This window comes from Geospiza fortis, unplaced genomic scaffold (assembly GCF_000277835.1).
Source record: "Geospiza fortis unplaced genomic scaffold, GeoFor_1.0 scaffold2, whole genome shotgun sequence".
Taxonomy (NCBI): domain Eukaryota; kingdom Metazoa; phylum Chordata; class Aves; order Passeriformes; family Thraupidae; genus Geospiza; species Geospiza fortis.
Genome location: NW_005054366.1, coordinates 150063 through 171226, shown reverse-complemented (window position 1 = coordinate 171226; position 21164 = coordinate 150063). Strand labels below are relative to the sequence as shown.

At 42.3% G+C, this 21164-nt stretch overlaps 2 protein-coding genes across 3 annotated transcripts in view; one reads left to right on the top strand and one right to left on the bottom strand.

The window, feature by feature from the left end:
- The window catches only part of IGF1R (insulin like growth factor 1 receptor), a 170488-nt gene extending 160183 nt beyond the window's left edge, over positions 1-10305 (top strand). The window contains exon 21 of one of the 2 annotated variants that reach the window (XM_005424221.2): positions 2857-10305. In XM_005424221.2, coding sequence (XP_005424278.2) covers positions 2857-3223 — 367 coding nt within the window. In that variant the 3' untranslated portion in view covers positions 3224-10305. The remainder of the gene's footprint in view (positions 1-2856) is intronic. The other variant, XM_005424222.2, reaches the window with a different exon arrangement.
- Positions 10306-11694: 1389 nt separating this feature from the next.
- PGPEP1L (pyroglutamyl-peptidase I like) lies at positions 11695-20873 on the bottom strand. The gene is given in 6 exon segments (XM_031059699.1): positions 11695-12001; positions 12929-13158; positions 13620-13736; positions 19055-19107; positions 20799-20838; positions 20841-20873. Coding segments are annotated over 6 exon segments (663 nt in total). The 3' UTR covers positions 11695-11811.
- Between the last annotated feature and the right edge of the window lie 291 nt (positions 20874-21164).

Genomic DNA, 21164 nt, shown 5'->3' with positions numbered 1-21164 from the left:
GTACAGCTGAAGCTCTCAGACAGTGTGTTCCCATGGGGCTTTTAAAAGTTGTGGGGGCTGGAATTCCACTCTGTTTTTGAAGCAGGATTGCTTCCCCCACATGCATTGTAGACTATTTACGCAGTGCTGATTTCCCTTTGTTCCTGCTCAGAACCCAGAGTCTGCTCTGCAGAGGCACTGGCAGCACAGGCACCAGCAGGGGAGGAGAGGTCCTTTTGCTTTTCCCCACCAAATCAAGTGTATTGCAAAGCACAAATGGAATGCAGCTTCTATAGAAACTTTCCATTTTCTGGTTTGTTTTTTTTTTTTTTAATGTTATTGTCTCTGTGCAAAACAGAGCTCAGTTTCTGCTCAGTTCCTTGAGCAAAAGATGCACAGAGGGATGCTGGCTATTCCCCTAACCCATGGTGGTGCCTCCAGCTCCCTGGAGCTCGCTTGCCACCAGTCAGGAACGTACTTTATAAATCTGCTCAGGTTGTATTAACAGCCTGTAAATTCCTCCATTGTCTATTGGAGAGGTTTTTATTTTGTTTAAGATAATGTAAACAAGGCCTGCGAACACACAGAGTTAAAAAGGAAAAAAAAAATCCTTTTATGGGAACTCTGTAGGGTTTTTAAATCTGGAATGGCTTAAAAGAAACATCACATGTCCTTGTTTGTGCTGATGTCACATGCATTACTCCGCTGCTTGTGGTATCTCCTTAGCATTGCCCTTAGGCCTCGGGGCGCAGCGCCAGCGAATATCCAGAGTTCCTGGCTCCAGCCAAGCTTCTATTCAGGGACACAGCAGTCAGCTGGAAGGGAAACTGCAATGAAGTAACAGAAATGGATTTTATATATTTATGTCTCAAGCTTTCCTCACCCTTGTGGGTGAGGGTACGGTGCAGTTTTATAGTCTGGCTCGGCTTTTGCTCTGAAAGGCTTTTCAGACTCAAAAACAAGCAGGAGCTGGGCAGTGTTTACGTGTCTACGTGCGGTTACAATGCAGCATTGAGTACCCAGGGAGTTCTCCCAGCACAGACTGGTTTTGCCAGCTCCAGTTGGGTGTCACAAGGCCATTCTCAGGTGGCTGACGTTTGCTCATGCGGAGCGCTGCCAGTGGAGCTCTGGCAGGGATATTGGGCACTTTAGATGCACTTCAGTGAAGATTGCTTTGGGTTTGCTTGGAGCACTCAGCAGTGTTTGCAGCCCAAACACAGGCACTTGCCCTCTCTGCTGGTTCACATCAGCTGAGAGCACAGTGGAGGTGCAGCAGTATTTCCCAATTTCCCAAGTTTCTGGGCTGGGGTTTTCTTTGCTGGGGTTTTGTTTCAGGCCAGGGCTCCTGAACTCTCTCCAGACCCACCATGGGCTGCAGAGCCCAGGCTTCTCCAGCTCAGTGTCAGTCCTATTGGAAAGGTTGTTCTAGAGCAGGATGAGCTTAGGTCTGATACAAAGAGAGTGGATTTGTTTGGTTTTGTCTATTTAATTTTAAAATGAAATTTTTCCACACTGATGCAGAGATCTGGTCAACTGAGGGCACAAGGCAGTGAGAGCTAATGAAAAGATCAAATAGAATTGCTTGTTTGCACTCTGAAAATCTGTGGAAGTTGGAAATACGGTGTTGTTGTTCTCTAGAATTGAAGCTAAAAGTTCAGGCGACCTGGCTTAAGGGAAGGCTGGCACAGGTGGGAAATAAACCCCAGCAAGCCAAGGGGGTCTGACTGGGGCTGCAGGTCCCAGTGCAGGCAGGTGAGTCAGAGACATGCATTACCTTAACTGAGAGATCTTTCTTGGCTTTGTTTTATTTTTAGATCCATTCTTACTCCAGCACAGAGTAGTAGTTTTGGCCAGCAGTGACTTCCTCCACACAGCATGTTCCTCTGAGCACTGTGTACACAGAGGGTTGGCTGGAAGAATTAATGCTAATCTTTCTTTTCTTATTTAAATTTGTCCTATTACTGTGCTGTGTTAACAGAAGACATCCCTATTCCACCTTCACAGACGGTGAAATCCTTTCCTGTGTTATGTTTAAAGCTCAGGGCGATCTCCTGGGAATATCCAATTTTGCTGTGTCATGAAAATGCTGTTTTCATTATGTCTGTATTACAGTTTCATTTTGTGGTTTTGTTTTGCCAGCATGGGACATTGTACAGATCTAATCATGGATGTGCTTAAACAGATGATCTCACACTCTGTAAAATATTAATGCATCCCTGGCCGTAAATGAAAACAACCTAATTTTAAAATAAAAAGATTAGAGAATGTCTTTGAGATTGGTAAATGTCCACTGGGGATTGCAATTAATTTTAATGTAATTTTCTTCTTTCAGGGGAAAAAGGCAGTGCTTTACCTTGTGTGTATTTCCTATTTTAATTTTTTTCCAAGGCAGTATTGATGGGGTGGGATGAGTTGTTTGAAAAAGATACTCCAAGAGGTGAAATCACGTAGCTTATGGCTGAGTAACCACAGGGTAATTTAGAGGAAAAAGAGAAATACCAAGTCAGAATAAAAGTGCAATGGTTCTGGATGTCAGGTACCCACGAGACACGAGGGGTGGGCAGGTGTGTGTGAGGGAGCAGGAAAGGTGAGGTAGGAGGTGTGGGAGTAAATGGGTGATGAGAGGAAGGTGGAAATGTGACACAGATTGACAGCATATTGTGAGCTGGAGGGGACCCACCAGGATCATCAAGTCCAGCTCTTAAGCAAATGGCCAGTTATGGGTGTTGGACCCACAACCCTGGGGATCTCGGCCTGTGGAAGCTCTGTCACTTTGCCTTCCCTGGGGATGGAATGATTCTCTAAAACATGTGGCCTGACCCAGTCATGGCTCTGAAGCCCCTCAGTAAATGTCTGTCCTGTGTGTTCCCTGCCCAGGTTCGAACTGATGCGCATGTGCTGGCAGTACAACCCCAAAATGAGACCCTCCTTCCTGGAAATCATCGGTAGCATCAAAGACGAGCTGGACCCAGCCTTCAAAGAGGTCTCCTTCTTCTACAGTGAAGAGAACAAGCCTCCGGACACAGAGGAGCTTGACCTGGAGACTGAGAACATGGAGAGCATTCCTTTAGACCCCTCCTCTACCCTGCAACCCACTGACAAGCACTCAGGACACAAGGCCGAGAACGGCCCCGGCGTGGTGGTGCTGCGGGCCAGCTTCGAGGAGCGGCAGCCGTACGCGCACATGAACGGCGGCCGCAAGAACGAGCGGGCCCTGCCGCTGCCCCAGTCCTCGGCCTGCTGATCCTCGCAGGAACAAACACACACAAACACAGGCATTGGGGGAAGAAAGAAAGAAAATCACAATATATTCAAAAGCCTACTGTACCTCAGTGGATCTTCAGAACTGCCATAGCTGCACTTGGGAGAACCCTTTTTTCAGTAAACAAGTTACCGTCTTTTTCTTTTTTTTTCAATATGCAAGCAGATGTTTGTTTCAGTCAAGGACTCCAGTCATGGGGCACACAGTTGGCCTTTTAAAACTCTTAAATGTTAACACTTAATAGCAACAGAAAACTTGAGATCTGATGCCTCTCTCTCCTCTCTCCTTTCTCTTCTTTCTCTTTCTTTCTGTCTCTTTGCTTCATAATGGGAAACATATCTGCGTGCAAGTTCAACCGTACAGCACTTTTATCAGATCAAAGATATTGCAGGCCAGGTGGTTCCCGGTACCCCTGCAAGCACCTGCCTAACACTGTAGGTCTTTATAAAAAAAAACCACAAACAAAAAAACACAAACAAACAAAAAAAACACACACACAAAAAAACCCTAAACTAAAAAAGACTGGATTTTTAATGTTGCTCTTTAATCTTTTTAGGAACATGTAAAAGAATAAAAAAGGGCCATCATTCGTCCAAGGCTGTTACCATTTTCAACGCTGCCAAATTTTGCCAAAAAAATGAACTCTCTGTTTTTTGTTTTCGTTTGTTTTTTTGCTTTCTTTTTTGTTTTTTTGTAGTCATGGAAGGAGCACAGTAATCAACTGCTCTGTTCAAAACAGATCCTGACCAATATGTTCTATTCAGTCATGCACTGGTATTTAAAAAAAAAATAATTTAAAAAAAGTCAAATTGTCTAGATCTTCTTTCAAAACTGGACAAAATGTGATTTTTATTTTTCTTTTCTTGTGATGGAGAAGATAAAAGTGATGGGGTAAAGAACCAGCCCTCCCTCCACCCCTGTCCCCATCCCAGTGAATTCTGGACAAAACTGGCAGTGGTGAGCTAAACAAACATGTGCATTTCGTACAAAAAAGTCAACTGCCCGCCACAAATAAGTTACGAAAAACCTGAGAATGAGCGGCCGAGATCTCCATCGTTGCAGCCTGCCTTCCTTCCCAGGCTTGCAAGGAAAAAACACCTAGAAACATAAATTGGAGACGACAAAAAAAAGCAGTAACCGGATTCAAGTATATGATGCTTTGTTGACCTTTACTCTTTATTATTAAGACTTCTCGAAGGGTCTTGCAGTTCTATGTTAGACCATGGATCATTTGCATACACATTGTCTTTTGTGTCACTTTTATAACTTTCTTACGGTTCAGATACTCATCTATATGTCTGTACAGAAAAAAGCTGCTATTTTTTTTGTTCTTTATCTTTGTGGATTTAATCTATGAAAACCTTCAGGTCTGCCCTCCTTCCCTTCCACTTCAACAAATTTTCTTATGCTTTGTACTATAGTGTGTAACTTTTACTTCCTCCTTCCCAGTAACTGATACCTTTCATATGATTTGCCATGAACTGTTTAATGCCTTTTTATAAATACATTTCCTCCTTTTTTTTTTTAAATTTTTTTTTAAATTTTATTTTCCTTCCCATTAGTTGTTTTACAACATCTTGGCTGTGTGGGCTACGGGGCCTTGGAGGGGGACAAGGAGAAAAAGGGACACCCCGCACAGGAACACTCTGGCAGTGCTGTGGTGTGGTGTTTTTAAGCCCCAGTTTTCCTTCTTTCCCACTAACCTCTGCCCAGACAGCACGCGAGTCTCTTACAGTGCAAGGCGTGATACAAACTCAGGTCAGAAACAAAAGGTTAACTATTTAGTGCATCCTTGTTCAGTGTTTATATTCATTGTTGTACAAGGGTCCTACCCCTCCTGCCCTCCCCGCTTGTTCACACATCCACCCGCCCATCCCCACACAGACACACACACACACACACATGTATTCTTTTTAAATTATTAGTTGGGTACAACAGCAGACACCAGGCTTTTGGGTCACTAATCCTTACAAAGATTCTTTTAACCCTTCCACCCTGTGAACAAGAGCTGTGCCAGGTGCAGCTGGTGATGCCGGGCGTTCCTAAGGTGGCCATCGATCACCTGGCTCCAGCCAACCCCAGCTCTTCACCTTCCTGATGGGGAAGCCCTCCTGGAGGGCCCCTGGGCTGCACTTCCCAGCCCTGGTGAAGAAAACCACCCCCAACCAAAGGGAAGCCCCCGCGCCCTTCCCGTGGGGCTGCTGGGAAGCTCGGAGCTGGGGCCGGCGGCTGGACTGGCAAACAGTGAAGTGTTGGCAGCTATGGAAACCTGTGCAAGTCCAAGCTTGTGGCTTAAATCACAGACCAAACCTCAGAACAAAAGAAGACGAGTGAGCTTGTTTGTTCAGTAGCAGAAGCCTTGGTGAGAGGGGAAGGAGGGGCCATCAGGAAGTCGACACCCAAGGAGTCGCAGCAGTTGCTCATCTTACCTTAGTTCCAGTCTAGGCCTTTGTTTAGCACTGATCCAACCAAACGATGGCAGGAAGAGGTGGCTCTGGGATGGAAATGTTCAAATCTTTTGAGTAAGAACAATGAGAAAAATTATACTGATTGCTAGTTTTGACTGGAGATTTTTAAAAGTTTGTAGTGCTTTTTGCTTGTGTAGTTTAGGTCCCATTATCTTCTCTTGCCTCTGTCCCATAGTTACTTTTCCCCTTTTGAAAATGAAAAAGACAAAAAAGTTAATTAAGAAGGTATTCTATGTAGGATTTTTTATTTATTTTTGTGATATCAGTTTAAATCACTGTAGAGATGCCCCATAATGAATTTAAATACTGAGATAAGGGTTTTAGAGTATGACAGGGGGACAGTTTTTGATTTTTTTTTTCAAACATTTATCTACCTCACTCTTATTTTTTTATATGTGTGTATATAAAAAAAAATACATCTCACATTTCTCAGCAGCCAATAAATGCCGTTGATACTGGTAACCTCTCACTCCATATACCACATGCTCTAGGTTCTGGAGGGGAACAGTCACTGCCTGTCACAGAGGGTCACCTCAAAATATTTGCCTCAATTCCAAGGGGTTTCTCCAATTTCTTAAAATTTGTTGTTGTGAGGAGAAATCCAAGAGTTGTGTGACTTAGGGTGACCATTCTTTAAGGAAACACAGAGGCTTTTTAATGTGCTGTCACAGCAGCCCTTGGGTCAGCAGCAAAATGCTGCGTGTTTGGATGAGTGGAAATGCAGCTGACCTGATATGGGAACTTCAAATTGTGAGTAATTCCTGAAATCTGTTACAGAAATCAAATGTTTACAATGTTTGAAGGTCCAGAAGAAATACTAAAGGGAATGTTCTTTCTGTTTGTCCTGTAGAATGGACTAAGTCATTCCTGCCAGTTCTTGCTCAGATGTCACAAGCATCAAAAAGATATTTGGCTGAATCAGAACCCAAAAATAAATTGGCTCATACGGGATGGCGTTGCTTTCTTGACCAAAACCTGTCACTGGCTGCTACATCAAATTTACAGCTTTGGTCTTTGCTGCTTCTGTTTGATGAGAGCACTGATTTTTTTTTATTTTTTTTTTCAAAACTAACATTGAATTGATTTCTTTTAATGTGCCAGTAAAAAGTCAGTTCCCTTTTCTTCCCCTGTTTATATGCATTGTAACTGTGGATTCTGATGGACCAGCCATCAAATTTTAACTGCCCTCTGACAGTGTGTAAGTGGTTTACAAGCACACAGGACTAACATGAGCTTGCCATCAGCTTGCTGTATAATGTTTCCTTTTTTCCAGCTCTGGCAGCTGTTCGTGCAGGTGTTGGTTGTGGTATCTGAGTAATGTGGTGCTTGGCTACTTGGAGTTGTACCCAACTTCTTGGATACACAGTGCTGTGGTTAACTTCTACAGTTTGTCTTTGAAGGGAGCGTTTCTCCCTAGTCCTGAGAAACCAGCAAAATTGGAAGTTTTCACTATTACTCGTTTGGTTTTCCATGTTTGATGTTCAAGTGACCTTTGGGTGCAGTGGCTGTTCCCCTCCCTTGCACATATTGATTACCACAACTGGAGATCCTCAGATCTTTCAGCTGGCTAGGAGGGTTTTGTTAAAACTGTCCGAGTTTCTGGTTTGTAGAATTGTACCTAGGTGGTTTTACAATGCATTAGGAAGAAACACTAATGACGTAGCATCACAAGAAGCATTTCAAAAAGCACTTCAGTAGAAGACAGCCACGAGGCCTCGTGTCCGTGTGTGATGGCAGTCAGCTCTCCTGGACCAAACCACCTTCATGATACCATTGCATTCTGTGTTTGCAATTCAAGCTTAATTCCTTTTTTGTTCTGTTTGTTTCCATAGCTTTTTTTGTTGTGTTTTGTGCATTTTGAATAGCTTTATTCACATGGGTTTTTCATGCAGACTTCCCTTGGACAGTAAATCGAGTTGTTTGTGCATGTGAACAACTGAGAATTAATGTTGGCTTGATAGAGTCATAATATGGTTTGTAATGTTGTTCTTCCCTGAGACCACTGGCTTGTCTGGTATGGAAAATTTATTTAGAACTTCAGCTATGTTTGAATAAAGTTAAAGTAATCCAGTTTGTTTATAAATTAAACACAAAAGCCCACCCAGCCCTGCAAAGCAGCATGTTGAGGAATGGCACCAGGATGTCCCGATGCGGTGGGGTCAGGAGCTGGCGTCGCCGAGGGGAGCAGGGACTGCAGGGCTCGGCCCTGGGTCCCTCCTGAGTGGCACTGCAGAGTGCCCTGGCAGAGGAGCTGGTTTGGTTGCAGGGAACACAAATGCTGTGCAGACACAGCTGTGGCACTAAATCAGGTGCTCCTTGGTGGGACGATAAACCGGAGGCAGCAGCCGAGCACGGTGCAAGGTGTGGAGCCACCCTGTGTGATGCCCCTGCTCCTCCCAGCTGGTGCCAAGTGCTGTGTGGTTCCAGGTGCACTGATGCTCCTCTTGGTCTCCTAAAACAAAGGAAGGGAAGTCCAGTTTGCCCAGGATGACTGGTGACCAGAGGGGGCTGCTGTCAGGCCCTCTGGGAACTGCTGAGGGTTGTTGGGTTCAATCCAAGTCTAAGTGAACAACACTCCTATTGTTGGTGTAACTCCATACATATATATCTATATATACATATATATATCTGCATATGTATATCTATAATATAGATATATATATATATATATTTAAACCCTTTTCATTCCATTAGTACAAGTAACACTTGTTTCCTGTTATTCTTATTTTGTTTGTCAACCGTGTGTTTAATCACTGGGCTGAACAACAGTGGAGGAAGGTGCAAGGGATCCACTCCCTTCTAACCAGTGATAAAGCCAGATATTGCAACTTAACCCATGAGTAGATGTGCAGACAAGGATTGAAGAATGATGTGTAGAAACAACACAAGTGGCCAGGGGTGCTGAAGATACAGAACTCAAGTAGACAGGAGGGCTTTGAAGGACACCTCAGTTCAGAACTGGTTGCTCAGAGGTGCTGAACAGCCTCTGACATGGAGCAGCTGGGTCAGTCAGCACAGAGCAGTTCGTGGGGAGACGCCTGACAACAAAGGACGCAGCAGTGGGGATTTACTGAGACATAGGGCTTGGCAGAAGTTTGAGGTAGTATCCTGAACTTAATCTGTGGCACAGCAGCAGTGCTCAGGTGTCCCAGTTCTGATTGCCGGTACTTGTAAATGAACCTCTGGACTTTGCAGCTGGAGCAGTAAATTCCTTACCAGGAGTGTGACAGTGGTTGGTCATCGGCCTGTACGGATCAGTCTCGCCTGCAGTCGGCCCGTTCTGCAAGTACCTTAGGACTTCACTAGTTTGTGTGTGTGCATATGCGTGTGTGCTCATATATATTTTTTTGGGTATGCGTTCTGTTGATTAGTAACCATTAATTAGCATTTTCAATAGGGCTTTAAGTCCAGTAGATTACGGGTAGTCAGTTGACGAAGATCTGGTTTACAAGAACTAACTAAATGTTTCATTGCGTTTTGTAAGTACATAGAATAATTTTATAAAATGTTTGTAGTTTATAAATGCCTAAAATATAATTTAAGGGCACTTTTCTGTGTCCGTGTGTGGGTGTGTCTGTCTGTGATCAGTTTTTCCATGGTACCAGTTACTAGTTAGCTTTACAATATGCCAAAAAGGAATCGCTGACTTGTCCAGTTCATGGCTTGTCCCTCTCCCCTGTCCCGCCCAAGCTTTGTGACCCAGTATACAGTGAGTGAGTAAAGGAGGTGGGAAAATGTTCTGTATCTTCAGTATCCTGGTCTTCCAGAGCCCTCTGGTTGGGGTGGGATCCTCTTACCTGGTCATTTCACTTTGCTGTCTAGGGCAGTTACCTTCATGGATGACAGGAACCTCACTGGTCAGGGAAGCAGAGTGGCGTTTGCTGCTCCCCAGGCTCTCGGGGCTGCTCAGCACCTGCTGTGAAGGATGCCACTGCATAAGGGAAAGAGGGAAGGTGGTTTTGGTAATTACTATTGAAGAGTTCTTTGCAAATTTCTTATCACTTCAAATGCTTGTGTAAAGCTGTTGAGCACCATTGGAAGCTTTGTTGAAATGAGCAAGGGAGGGTCCCTATTTATTGTTATTTAAATATCTTGAAGATCCAACCTCTCTGCTGTTGACAGGGACGCCTTTCTCTTCTGTTTTCTGAACCAGTGAGGTTTGAGATGAAAGGATTGGCCAGAGTTTGTCTACCTCTGGGACAAAAAACTAGAAAGTGCATAAGGAATGGATGCAGTTGCAAATACATTTTCCAATTTTTCTTGTTTAAATTTTTTTAAGAGAAAATTAAACAATAACATGGCCAATTTATTACATAAAAAGACTTGCTGTGTATAAATTATTCCTAAAGAAATTCCTGTGTTTATATTAAAATGAATCAGTAGATTAAAAAAATTTCAAAATGTTTTTGTATATTCTGTTGTAAGAATTTATTCCTGTTATTGCGATATACTCGGGATTCTTTACATTATGAAAAGAAGAAACTTTGTCTATTTTGAATGGCTGAAGCTAAGGCTCCTTTAGTTTCTCTTACTCTGCTTTTTTCTAGTAGTTTCAGTACTACATGATTTAAGTTAAATAAAAGAATTCTGTATGCATTTGTTTGTTTCTGCTTTTGTTGCTCCTTATGCAAACTGTGTACAGATTAGAAAACTCAGAGCAAAGCTGCTCTGGTCTTCCACTGCCCTTTTGGCTGCATCTAATTGAGCTACTCTTAATAGGAGTCAGTACTGACATTGTTTGATTGAAATCAAAAGCATTTTCATCCAGAGACACTGAGCTTTTGGATCCTTCACGGCTGAGGTTGGAGCAGTTTGCATGAGGCGGTTCCTGCGAATAAGGTGAGCATTGTTAGTTTTTATTTACCTGCAGAGCAATCCCCATCTGAGGCATTCAGCCAGCCAGCACCTGGTTTTCAGCTTTCTGTAACACTGGAAAGGACAGTGGCCAGAAAACCAACATTGTCTTGGCATTTCCACTTCCTCAGACTCTTGGCATCAAGATGTTGACTAAAACAAGGCTCAGTGGCAGCCTGAAGCCCCAGCAGCTGCCTGTGCTGGTGTGTTTGTCTCTTGTCCTTTTTACTGATGGTGCTTGAGGAACAGGCTTTTGTTCCCCTCAGGAAATCCCAGGTGTCCAGATGAAGCTGCTGCTGTGCTGTTCCTGGCTGATTTCATCTTGTCCTTGTGTCCTGGCAGCAGGATTTCAGAGGAGAGCGTGGACATTCCCTGTGTGCTGAAGGGCAGTGCTGTGACCCTGTGTGGTACCCAGCACTTCTGTAAGGAGCTGTTTGAGATGTGGAGGAGTCTGCTCCCATGTTTTACAATTTGGGATCTCCTTGGTGCCTGTTCTGTAGGTAACCTCACGTGCCCTAACCCTCCCCACAGCACAGTGCTTCAGGATTGCCTCTCTTGGGACAGGTTAGCTGTTGGATTTGCCTTTGGGCTGTGCTCTGTGGAAGGACTCTGGGATTTTCCCCTGGGACAGGCTCTGAGAATTTGGGGAAAGTGGCTGTTTCGGGTTGAAACTCAAGTTACCAACAGCATTATAGATCCTGCTGGTTTCCAGTTTTCTGTGTTCTCTGCAGTCACTCTGGGTCAGAGCCCGTTGCTGATGTGGAAAGCAGCATCCACAGCAGGTCAGTAAGAAAGAACTGTAAAACTTCCCACACCAGAATCCCCAAGTGTGTTTTGATTTCCCCCATACCCAAATTTTTTGTGGGCTGAACTCTGGACTCAGACAGGGGCTGAGGGGGATCTCTGATCCATCCTGTGCTGAGTCCTTACAGCTGTGAGCATCCATCTGGGGTCAGCAAGTCTTTATTGATGTCTTTCTAACCAACAGAACCAGGATTAAGCATCTAAAATGTTTTCAATCCAGTTGCACAATTTCTGAAATCTGAACAACTTTATTGTTACCAATATGAACCACCAATCACTTGGGTTTTTTCCCCTCAAGCCTTTTCTAAGAGATACAAACGTTTGGGTTTTGCAAGGAAATTCCACTGAAAGTAACGTGGGCTATAAAATCCTTTGTGTGTGGGTTTTAAATAATCTTTAAATCTGCTTCATTTCAGAGGTAAGGAATTGCATTCTAAGAAATCCTCATTTTTTCCCTCTGTGATCCATCTCTCTTTGTTCCCCACACTGTTCTAACATTGCTAAGATAATGGTCTGTAATGCTTTTCCTAGAAATTCTGCTGTTACCGACTCAGATAATGGAGGGACGTGGATGAAAGCAGCTCTTCCATTGCCATAATACAGAGAAGTGTAGTAGGTGTAATCACAGATGTACCTGCAATATTAAGAACAAAACAAAACCAGGAACCTGAATTAAGGCTCAGTAAACTTTGATTAAATTTAAATATTCTAAGTAGCCAAACCAGATCTGGTTTATGAAATTATTAAGAACATATTTGCTTAGTGAATAAAGGAAATGCTGAAATAAAGCAAGTTTGAGAAACAAATGTTGCTTATCTGATGGTTTGGTTTCTCAAACACCCACCCACAAAGAACTTTAAATAAAAAAAAAATCACAAGACAGGCATTCTTGTGGGGTGGGAAAGGTAACACACCCTGCTGGAAATTACAACCATGTAACACAGTTTTTGTCTAAGTTATAACATCTGCCTGTCTGAAAGGATTTTTCTTATCATTTCACCTTTTAAAATTCAGGTGCATATATTGAATTTAAGGACCAATATTAGCTGATTTTTGTTTAAAATAAAATAAAAATTACTGGTTTGTTTTCCTTTCCAGTGAAGACTAGCATAGTAGAAAATTGCTTCAGTGCTACTGGAACACATAATGAGATCACAGGCCTGGTTCTAACAGTACCTGTAATTGCTGTTCTCCAGTGTATCTATTTACATTTTGTATCCCTCCCAGATGAGAAAAATAGATTAAAATCTGCTCCTAGTCTGTATTGCTTTCAGACTCTCTTAATAGCTGAGGTTTACTGAGTTGCTCATCACAGGGTGTGCTATGTTGGAACTTGTTTCTTCTGGAATTTACAAATCTATGGAAAAATATCTACTGGCTGTAGCTTTTCATGAAGGCTGCTTTACATAAAATTTAAAATCATCCCAGTTTCATAGCTGTGCCCCTCTGAAGACTTTGCTTCAGAGTGATTTTGGTTGGAGGAGAGCTCATGGCAAAGATCCTCCAGGGTTAGAAGAGCAGATTGAGTTGTTTTTGTGAGCCCCTGATACGCGATGTTTACCTTCCTGCATCTCTGGAAAGGATGATATCAATCCCTTCCACTGAGACATTTTTCCAGAGACTCTTCATATTAATTGTAGATTCAATCTTTTCTGGGCCATCTAGCACGCAGCAGGCACCTTCTGGGTGAAAGCCACACACATCCCTCTCCTGGTAGCCTTTGTTCTTCCCACACTGCTCCAGGATGATGAGTGCTGTGGTGGACGAAGCCAGCCCAACATGAACTGTAAGCTGGTTTTTCCCACCAGAGTGAATAATAGGAAATTAAAAATGAGACTTGCTTTTTAAAAACATGTGATGCAAAAGGTCCAAGCATTATGTGAATTACTGGCTTCAAGGTGGGGAGCCTTGCTCATGTCTAAAGAAAACTTTGATAAGGTATTATCAATGAGAACCAAATTAGGCTGTAGTTTTTGTTGTGTCTAGTCAGGACTGCAGAGCAGCAGTACCTTTTTTTGCTGTTTATGGTAGATATTTTCCTTTCCTTTGTTCAGCATCAGTTATGCTGTTTAACTGGCACGGGGTTAGACCAGCATGCTAATTAGTGTGTGTTCTGAATTTCAGCTTGAACCTTCATCACAGTTTCAACAGTCACTTTCCAGAGTTGTTTGATGTTTTGCAATACTCTCTTGGAGATTTTTTAATTGTATTCAGGGGAGGGGAGGAGATTGTTTAACTTCATCATTACCCACCAGTGGCTGAAGGGTTGTCCATATCTTGCAGACTTGCTCCTTTGCTTTTCGGTAAACCACTGGCAGCTGCATGATCTGGAGATCAATGTTTTCACCAAGGCCTCTCTTGGACAGCTCCTGTGTTTACAAAAAAGCCACTGAGGACTTGAAGGAGCATTGGATTTCTGACTGATTAACAAACTGGGCTGATTCAACTGAGGAAACACCTGAAAGAGCCACACCTTAGCCCATGGTTCCTGAGCATTGGTCTGCAATGAGATTTGTTTTGTTGTTGCTCCCTCTCTTTTAACTGGAAGAGACTAAAATGTGCTAAACAGTTTCCTAATGTCACGTCTATCCGTGTGGAGCCATTGTTGTGTTTTCCAAGAAGATGCTCAGTCTCCAGAGGGTGTGAGGGGTTATTGCTTCGGGATTGGTCCCTGGGGAAACATGAGGCAGCATCTCTCAGAAAAGCTCCACTCTTGAAAGCATCTAAATAGGCTTTGCTGTAGGTAAGAGCTGTTTCTCTGAAAGATCTGGTAGAAAAACTGCACTGCCAAGAGACAAAACCAAGGAGAATTCGCCTTAAGCATGACTTTTTCACTCCAGAGGTCTGCAAGCTTGATCAGGTTCAGGTAAGCTGTGCTGAAGGTCACCGTCAACATGAGGAAGTCACATTTAGAATGAGTTTAATTTACTTTTTGGTCTAGAATGTTTCTCTAGTAAAAGGAAATGTCACTGAGATGCTACTTCTCTGTCAATTATGTACAGTTGAGTTTCCACACTATTTTCCCAAAGAAAAGATTATGCTCAGAATTGAGGTGAATGGAACAAGAGCACCCTTCAAAGCAGCAGCTTGGCCGGGTGGTTGGAAGATGGTCTGGAGAATAAATGTCACATGGAAGAGACTTGATATGATTTTGTCAGTGGAACAGGGCTAACAAACCAGGCCTAGGCCTCAGCAGAAGGTAAGCAGCTGCAGTGGCAGAGTGCAGAAGGAATTCATCTGAGGTGGGAAGCTTTGTCGCAGAAAATAGAATGGTTGTTGAAAATCCCTGTTCCATTTGAGTAAACCACTCCCAAAGGATGGTACAGGTTAAGTTTTTAAGGGGGCACAGGCAAAAGTGGAGGTGTCTTATTGGCCCAGGAGACCTGTAACTATTCAGTGTCATCAAATTCTCAGGTTTTTGTTTCTCACTCAGGATACCCATGCGGATGAGGCCCACAGTTCTGGGAAATCTGCCCTTCAACACTCGCTTCCTATATAAACTGTTCCAATTTTCTTGTCAGCGGAAGCATTGATTAGCTGTGCTCAATAAACTATTTGACACAAGCAAGGAAACAATGCCTGCAGGGAAGTAAACACATTTGGAGAACAGTGCCAGCCTTTTTTCCTGTGGGCGCTGACAGTCTTTGAGAGCCCATTGCATCATCCCGCTGAAGAATGCTGTACTGTGCCTGAGCCTCCACACAAGAAAACCCCAGCTGGTTCACAATTAGCATTTGCTTTTCCAAAGCATTTTTAATTTTTACATTTAGTGAGAGTCTTTCTTTTAAATTATAAGGCTTAGAGGACTCATCTACCCCTAACTTTGGTGCAGAATGTGGAGACCCAAAGGCAGCTGTGATGCTGCTCTCCTCTCGTGCTCTCTGGGTCGAGACATTCTGTTGTCACCAGCTGTCATGGCAGAAACACACAGAAATACTTTTGTGCAGGACCAAACTGAAGCTGGCCAATAGCACATGGCTAAGAATTTGTGTCAGAGGAAGATGGTTCTCTATGTCCTAAGCAATTTCAGCGTGTTGTCAATAATGTGTGTTACTGTGTTGTCTAACAATCCCATTGTTAGACAGGGCTTACACCCTGTTACACCAGATGTGTAAACATGGAGCAAAATAAAAAAAAGGCTGTTCCTTGTCTCAGCCTTAACCAGAACCAATTTTGCATTTAAGGTAGGAGACTGAAGATGGTTAGAGGAGGGTAACTGCACCTGGAAACTCACACTGGTGAGTGAATTCAGTAAACAAATGCCTGTCTTTTGTTAGTGAAACAGGAAAGGAAATTTCAAAGGAGGAGGAGTTTGGGAGGATTGTTTTATGGGAAAAGTGGTTAGAAAGAAAACATGAAGATTCTTTCTTGGCAAGTTCTTCTAGAAGGGAGAAGAAATCCAGCATTATCAGCTGCTGACCATGAGCTGTTGTGAGTTGTGGTCATAGTCCTGGTCCACTGGTGTTCTGGTCCAAAGAGAAGTGATTTGCACAGCACTGTGCTCAGGTTGGTGCTGGAAACTCTGTGTGTTGGAAATAACTTGAACTTCTAGAAAACTCTGGAAAACATCACTGATTTTGCCTGAGTTCTCACTGATTTGGATTGCTGGGAAGGTTGTTGTGTGTGTTAATTTTGTGAACTGCTCATGCTGGTGCAGAAAGGAAACAAGAAGGCTTCAGTTGGCCCAGCCAGACTGCAAGTACATTGCAAACAAAGGTGTTTTGTGTGGCTGGTTTGTGGGGTTTTGTTTATGTGTTTGGTTTGGGGTTTTGGTTGTTTTAAGTTGGGGTTTTTTTCTAATCCTGTAGATAACCTTCTTAAAACTTCAGGGATGTAAGAAAGTTCCAACACAGAAATGAAGGCACTAAATAGCAATGTCTTGGTTTCACAGATGATGAAACTCAAGCAGAAGGGGAGAGAGACAGATTAAATGACAGATTTCCAAAGACCACATGGTCAGTGGCAGGATGAAAAACTGTGCTGGGAGATCTGATCCTCATCTCCTGATAGCAGACATAGTTCCCAGAAGCAGTTGGAAATGTGACCTGTTCTTTGCACTAACAGTTTAATCACTATGAATGTTGTCACTCAACTTACATTTGTGCCTTATTAACTGGGGACTCTGACCTTGGTGGTGGAGTGCCCTGAAAGGTCATTTTGCTGCCAAGCTGCAGACAGGACATTCTGCAGGAGGAGACACAGCAAAAAGGGTGGACTGGCACAGCTGATCCCATCAGCAGCATCTTGTGGAGGAGCTTAAGGAAAGAGTTGTGTGTAAGATCAAGTATTGCTCAGAGAAGGGCAGCCATGGTTCTTTGGCCAAGGATCCCTTTCAAGAGCACAGAGAGTGAGGTTTTGCTTTGGAAGTAGGACACTGGAACTGTTAACTGTATTTTTACAGGATTTCAGAGGCTTTTGGTATGAGGACCCTTCTGGGATGTGAGCTTCTAAGACTGTGTGTATCAGCATTACATCATCACTGAGGGTGTTATCCAGGCTTTGATAAGCACCTACTTTATTTTGGGGTAATAATTAGGATAGTTCTGGGTAATGCTACAAAGGCATTAACCCAAATGACCAGTCATATTTAGTAGGTCCGTTCTGGCTGCTCAGCACGTTGCTGAGGATGAATCTGAGTGCACACTTGCATGGTTCACAGCAAAGAGACTTGGCAGGAGGGTTTTATGTCACTCCAGTGATCTATGCAGGTACCCCAAGCCAAGACAGGATTACTTCCAGATGTAAATACTAAATTTTGCTATCTTTAATATATGTGCATAAGCTTCCTGAAGATCATAGGGCTACTCCCCTGAATGAGGCCAATGGAACAATACTACGAGATTGCTATTTAGTGTGGAGAAGCCTATCAAAATTCAAAGTGCTTCCAGATTTGCAGCACATTTCTCTGAATTGCCTGAATTAACCACCTTTGCCAGGGAGTAGGAAACCAAAGCAGCATCCCCAGTCTGAATACAAATTAATTCCACATAGAGGGTGCCACATCAGAGGGAAATGGATTTGTTCTCCTCCATGCACAAGGACTGACATCTGTTTTGCTGGGGAATGCTGTGGCCCTTGTTATGTAAGTCCCTGGCATGGGCAGCTCATGGCATTGTTACAGAAAACTCATCCCATCGGTGCGTCCTCACGAGGCTGTTTTGCTTGCAGATAAAGAGTATGCTCTATTTTCAGCCAGAAGAGGATGATCTTGCACCCAAAATTAGAACCAATAGGAATCAGGAAATAATGAGCAAGAACACTGTCAACTGACAAATATTTGTGGTTTAGGGCACATGTCAAGTTGGAGTTAAAATAATTTATGGGTCTCCTGTCATGACTGGGGTGTGGAAAGGTATCACAGAAGTATTTTTGTTTCTTGTTATCCTACGGGGATAACACCCCTCCTGACTTGGAAGGGGCAATAGATTTATTCTATCAAACACCAAGCTGCCCTCAGCATTCTTGACCCAACAAAGCTAGAATAGAAAATATGTATGGTTTGGTGGAATTACTATAGCTTTGGTCTTTGGAAAAACATACTGGCTCTTTGTTTTTCAATCATCTTGGCTTGAGTGCACTTCAGTTTCAAAACAGATATCCAGTAGCTGTCACCAAAATTTGTACTATGGTTATAGTCCTGTAGAGCCATCACCTTTCTGTCATTACTAATACTTTCCTATAGCTGACTTTCTCATTTCAGTGTCCAAAAGCATTAAAAAAAGTATGCACTTGTTTCAGTCTTCATAATAGAACACAGCCCCCTTGGTTTGTTTTACATGTCCTACTTTCCATTTTACCAATATTATATGTCATTTCTTGTATATTTTGGATCAATGCTCCAATTTAATTTTACTACTTTGACTGTTTCCCCCACTAGTTTCAGATTTCATTGTGTAACCTCCTTTCTACCTTGGGATTGCTAAAAACTTATGTGGAAGATCCTCTCAGAATAACTCTGTTTATAGGTACCTTATGAAAGAAATTGAACTCCAGGAAAGGCTGCTGTCTGTGACAGGGAGAATGAATCAGCTGATGCTGAAAGCCAGGTATCCAAACCATGTCTTTGTATCCCCCAGCTAAATTTGTTCTACTGCACACATTTAGGAAACAAGCAGGAATTTTCAAGACTGCATCTGAGATTTATTACTGCTGGTCAAGGTGTATGGAGAAAAAAAACCCTCTGAATGACCTTGTTTTCAATTTAACTGTAGAATTCACTGTCATTCGAAAGTGGAAGCCAAAGCTGAAATGTGAACTCACACTTAGAGCTGGCACAGTTTAGCTTCTGTGTTCCTGAAGCAGGCAGTGAGAACTCAGTAGGCTACACTTGTGTGAGAAGCAAATCACCTCACACAGACAGGATAAAATGAACTGTGGTAGGAGAGATGGTGGTTTTCTGCAGACAGACATAACCTGTGGCACATGCAATAGTTGTAGAAAAGGCACTATGAGTAAAAATAAATTTTTAAAATGAAGAATAATATTTTAAAGTGCTTAAATGGCACCAAAAATAAAGCAAGTAAAATAATATTTTACTGCATTATCCTCTTTGTTCCATGTTGGGTGTCTGCTCCATGAGGCACAATTCTGTTTGATGAGTCATGAAAAGGGAATGGGAAGCCTAAAACCAGTTTGTGTTGGGATGGCTGAAAAATAAAATGCCTCCCTCCTTTTATTTTATGCCTACCTTCACTGCTTCCCAGCTAGAATTAACCAGGTATTGTCTGAAGGGACCAAAACCTGAAAAGAAAGAAAGGAGGTTTTAACTTGTGCTTACTCTACAATTACAGATTAGGTGCTGATGTGTGCACACACATATTTGATCTTAATCTTCCTATTTTTGGTTATGGAGGTTGAGTTTTTTAGATAGGATTTAGCTTTAGTAACACTTAAGGGAATAGTATTTTCAATTTGCATATTCACTGATAAAAGAACTAATCCTGCCATCTTCATTCATGTCAAGCCTTTCCTATGAGAGAGCCTTAACTGGAGCTGGATAAATGTACCTTCAATAGGACAGATCCTGTAAATGATGATTTTGGGGAAGGGTCACCATCCACAGAAATACCACTACTAAAAGTTATGGTATTAATAACTCCCGGGTCACAGTTAATGTATCATTCTTATTGTCAAAGCTCATGAAGATGAAGATATGCATATTTAATGAAAATGTTTGAAAGAGTAAAATTTATTTAATCTGTGATTTATTTTAATAGCAAGTAATGAAAACTTAACAGTTTTCTATCTGGGAAAATGTGCTTTTTTGTGATGCTGGGAAAAATGTCTTCACTTTTTCCCCCAGGAAAAGAGAGGAGAAAAGGGGAAAGAACACTTTGACTCCAAAGTATTACATTCAATTTTATGCATCTTTTTTTGTGAAAGGATTTTTTTTAATAAAAAGGGAAAAGACCTAATTTTGAGCAGATGGGCATTTTGTCATTTAAAAGTTTGAAGGAAAACTCCCACTATCTTTATTAATCTCGATTAATGTTCTCAATCCAGAGTGTTGCTAAGTCCTAGATACTGGGTGTCAGGAAAATGAGTTTGTGAAATGGTTTTAATGCTATTACTCTTAAATATTTAAAATCCTTAAATGGACAAGTAAATACTTGACAGCAGATGATTGCCATTTTGCACAGTGAAAGCTACTTGTATGTAGAGACAATTAAGCTAAATGCAGGCTTGTGACAGCTTAATTAGTGCTAGACTTTAAGCATTTCTTAATTTGTTAATATTTATTTCATGACTGCTCCATCTTTTCTCTTTAATGTTATGAAAAGCTTATATTTTTGACAATATGTTCTCCAGGTTTGAGTTTCTCCTGTGGTGAGGGAACAAAGAAAATGGTGTTCATTTCACATTTCCAGGAAACATAAAACCCCATTATTCCCACTCTGCTTTGAGAGCAAAATTTGGGTGGCACCTGCTCCATTTTGGAGCTGTAGTTGTACAAGTTTCTGTACCTGTCTGTGCAGAATTGCAGAATTATAATAAAGTTATTAAGTAGCTCACAGTGAAGCACTTGTGTCAGGGGTGGCCCTGAGAAACTACTGCTTAGGATAAAATTTTTATGAAAAATAACTAATTGTATGAGAGTTTTACTGCAGTACCTGCAGCAATGTTGAAAGGTAACTGGGTGAATGTTACTGGGCTCCATATAATAAACTGGGCTCCCTGCCAGCAGGTTTATATTCTGAGCAGGTGAAAATGTGACAGAGACATGCTGTGATAATCTCTGTAGTAGATGAAAGATGCACGTGTGTCTTAACTAGTCTAAAGCTTTTTGACCAAGGAGATTTCTGGACATAAATGGTGATCTAAAGGGAGGAAAAAACTAACAGGGTGCTAAGAAGTGTTCCCAACAAGGGTATGTGCCATAAATATCATAGGAGAGAACCAGACTGTCAGCCTTTTAGGAGGTTAACAAATACCTCTTGCCCTCTCCTGCACTCCCATCCAGCTCATCTGCAGTTACGGCTGGAGCAAGCCAGACTAGTTCTGCCCATCTTGCAGCTATTAAAAAAAAAAAGAAAAGTGTTTAATTGAAAACAGCAAGATGCAAATCTCTTTGATGTAGCTTCACCCTCATTCCTATATCCTCAGATGACCTGCAGTGGAAAATTATCCAGCAACTCACATGTCAAGATATGTGTAATGATTGCCCTTAGATGAGCCAGTGGCAACAAGAGGAACAGCGAGCAGCAGCATTCCTTAGGAGCTTTAACCTTTTAAAGCTCAGCACTCTCTGAGCCGCTGCTTCTGCCTCTGTGATGCTGCACTCGTTGGAGCCAACAAGA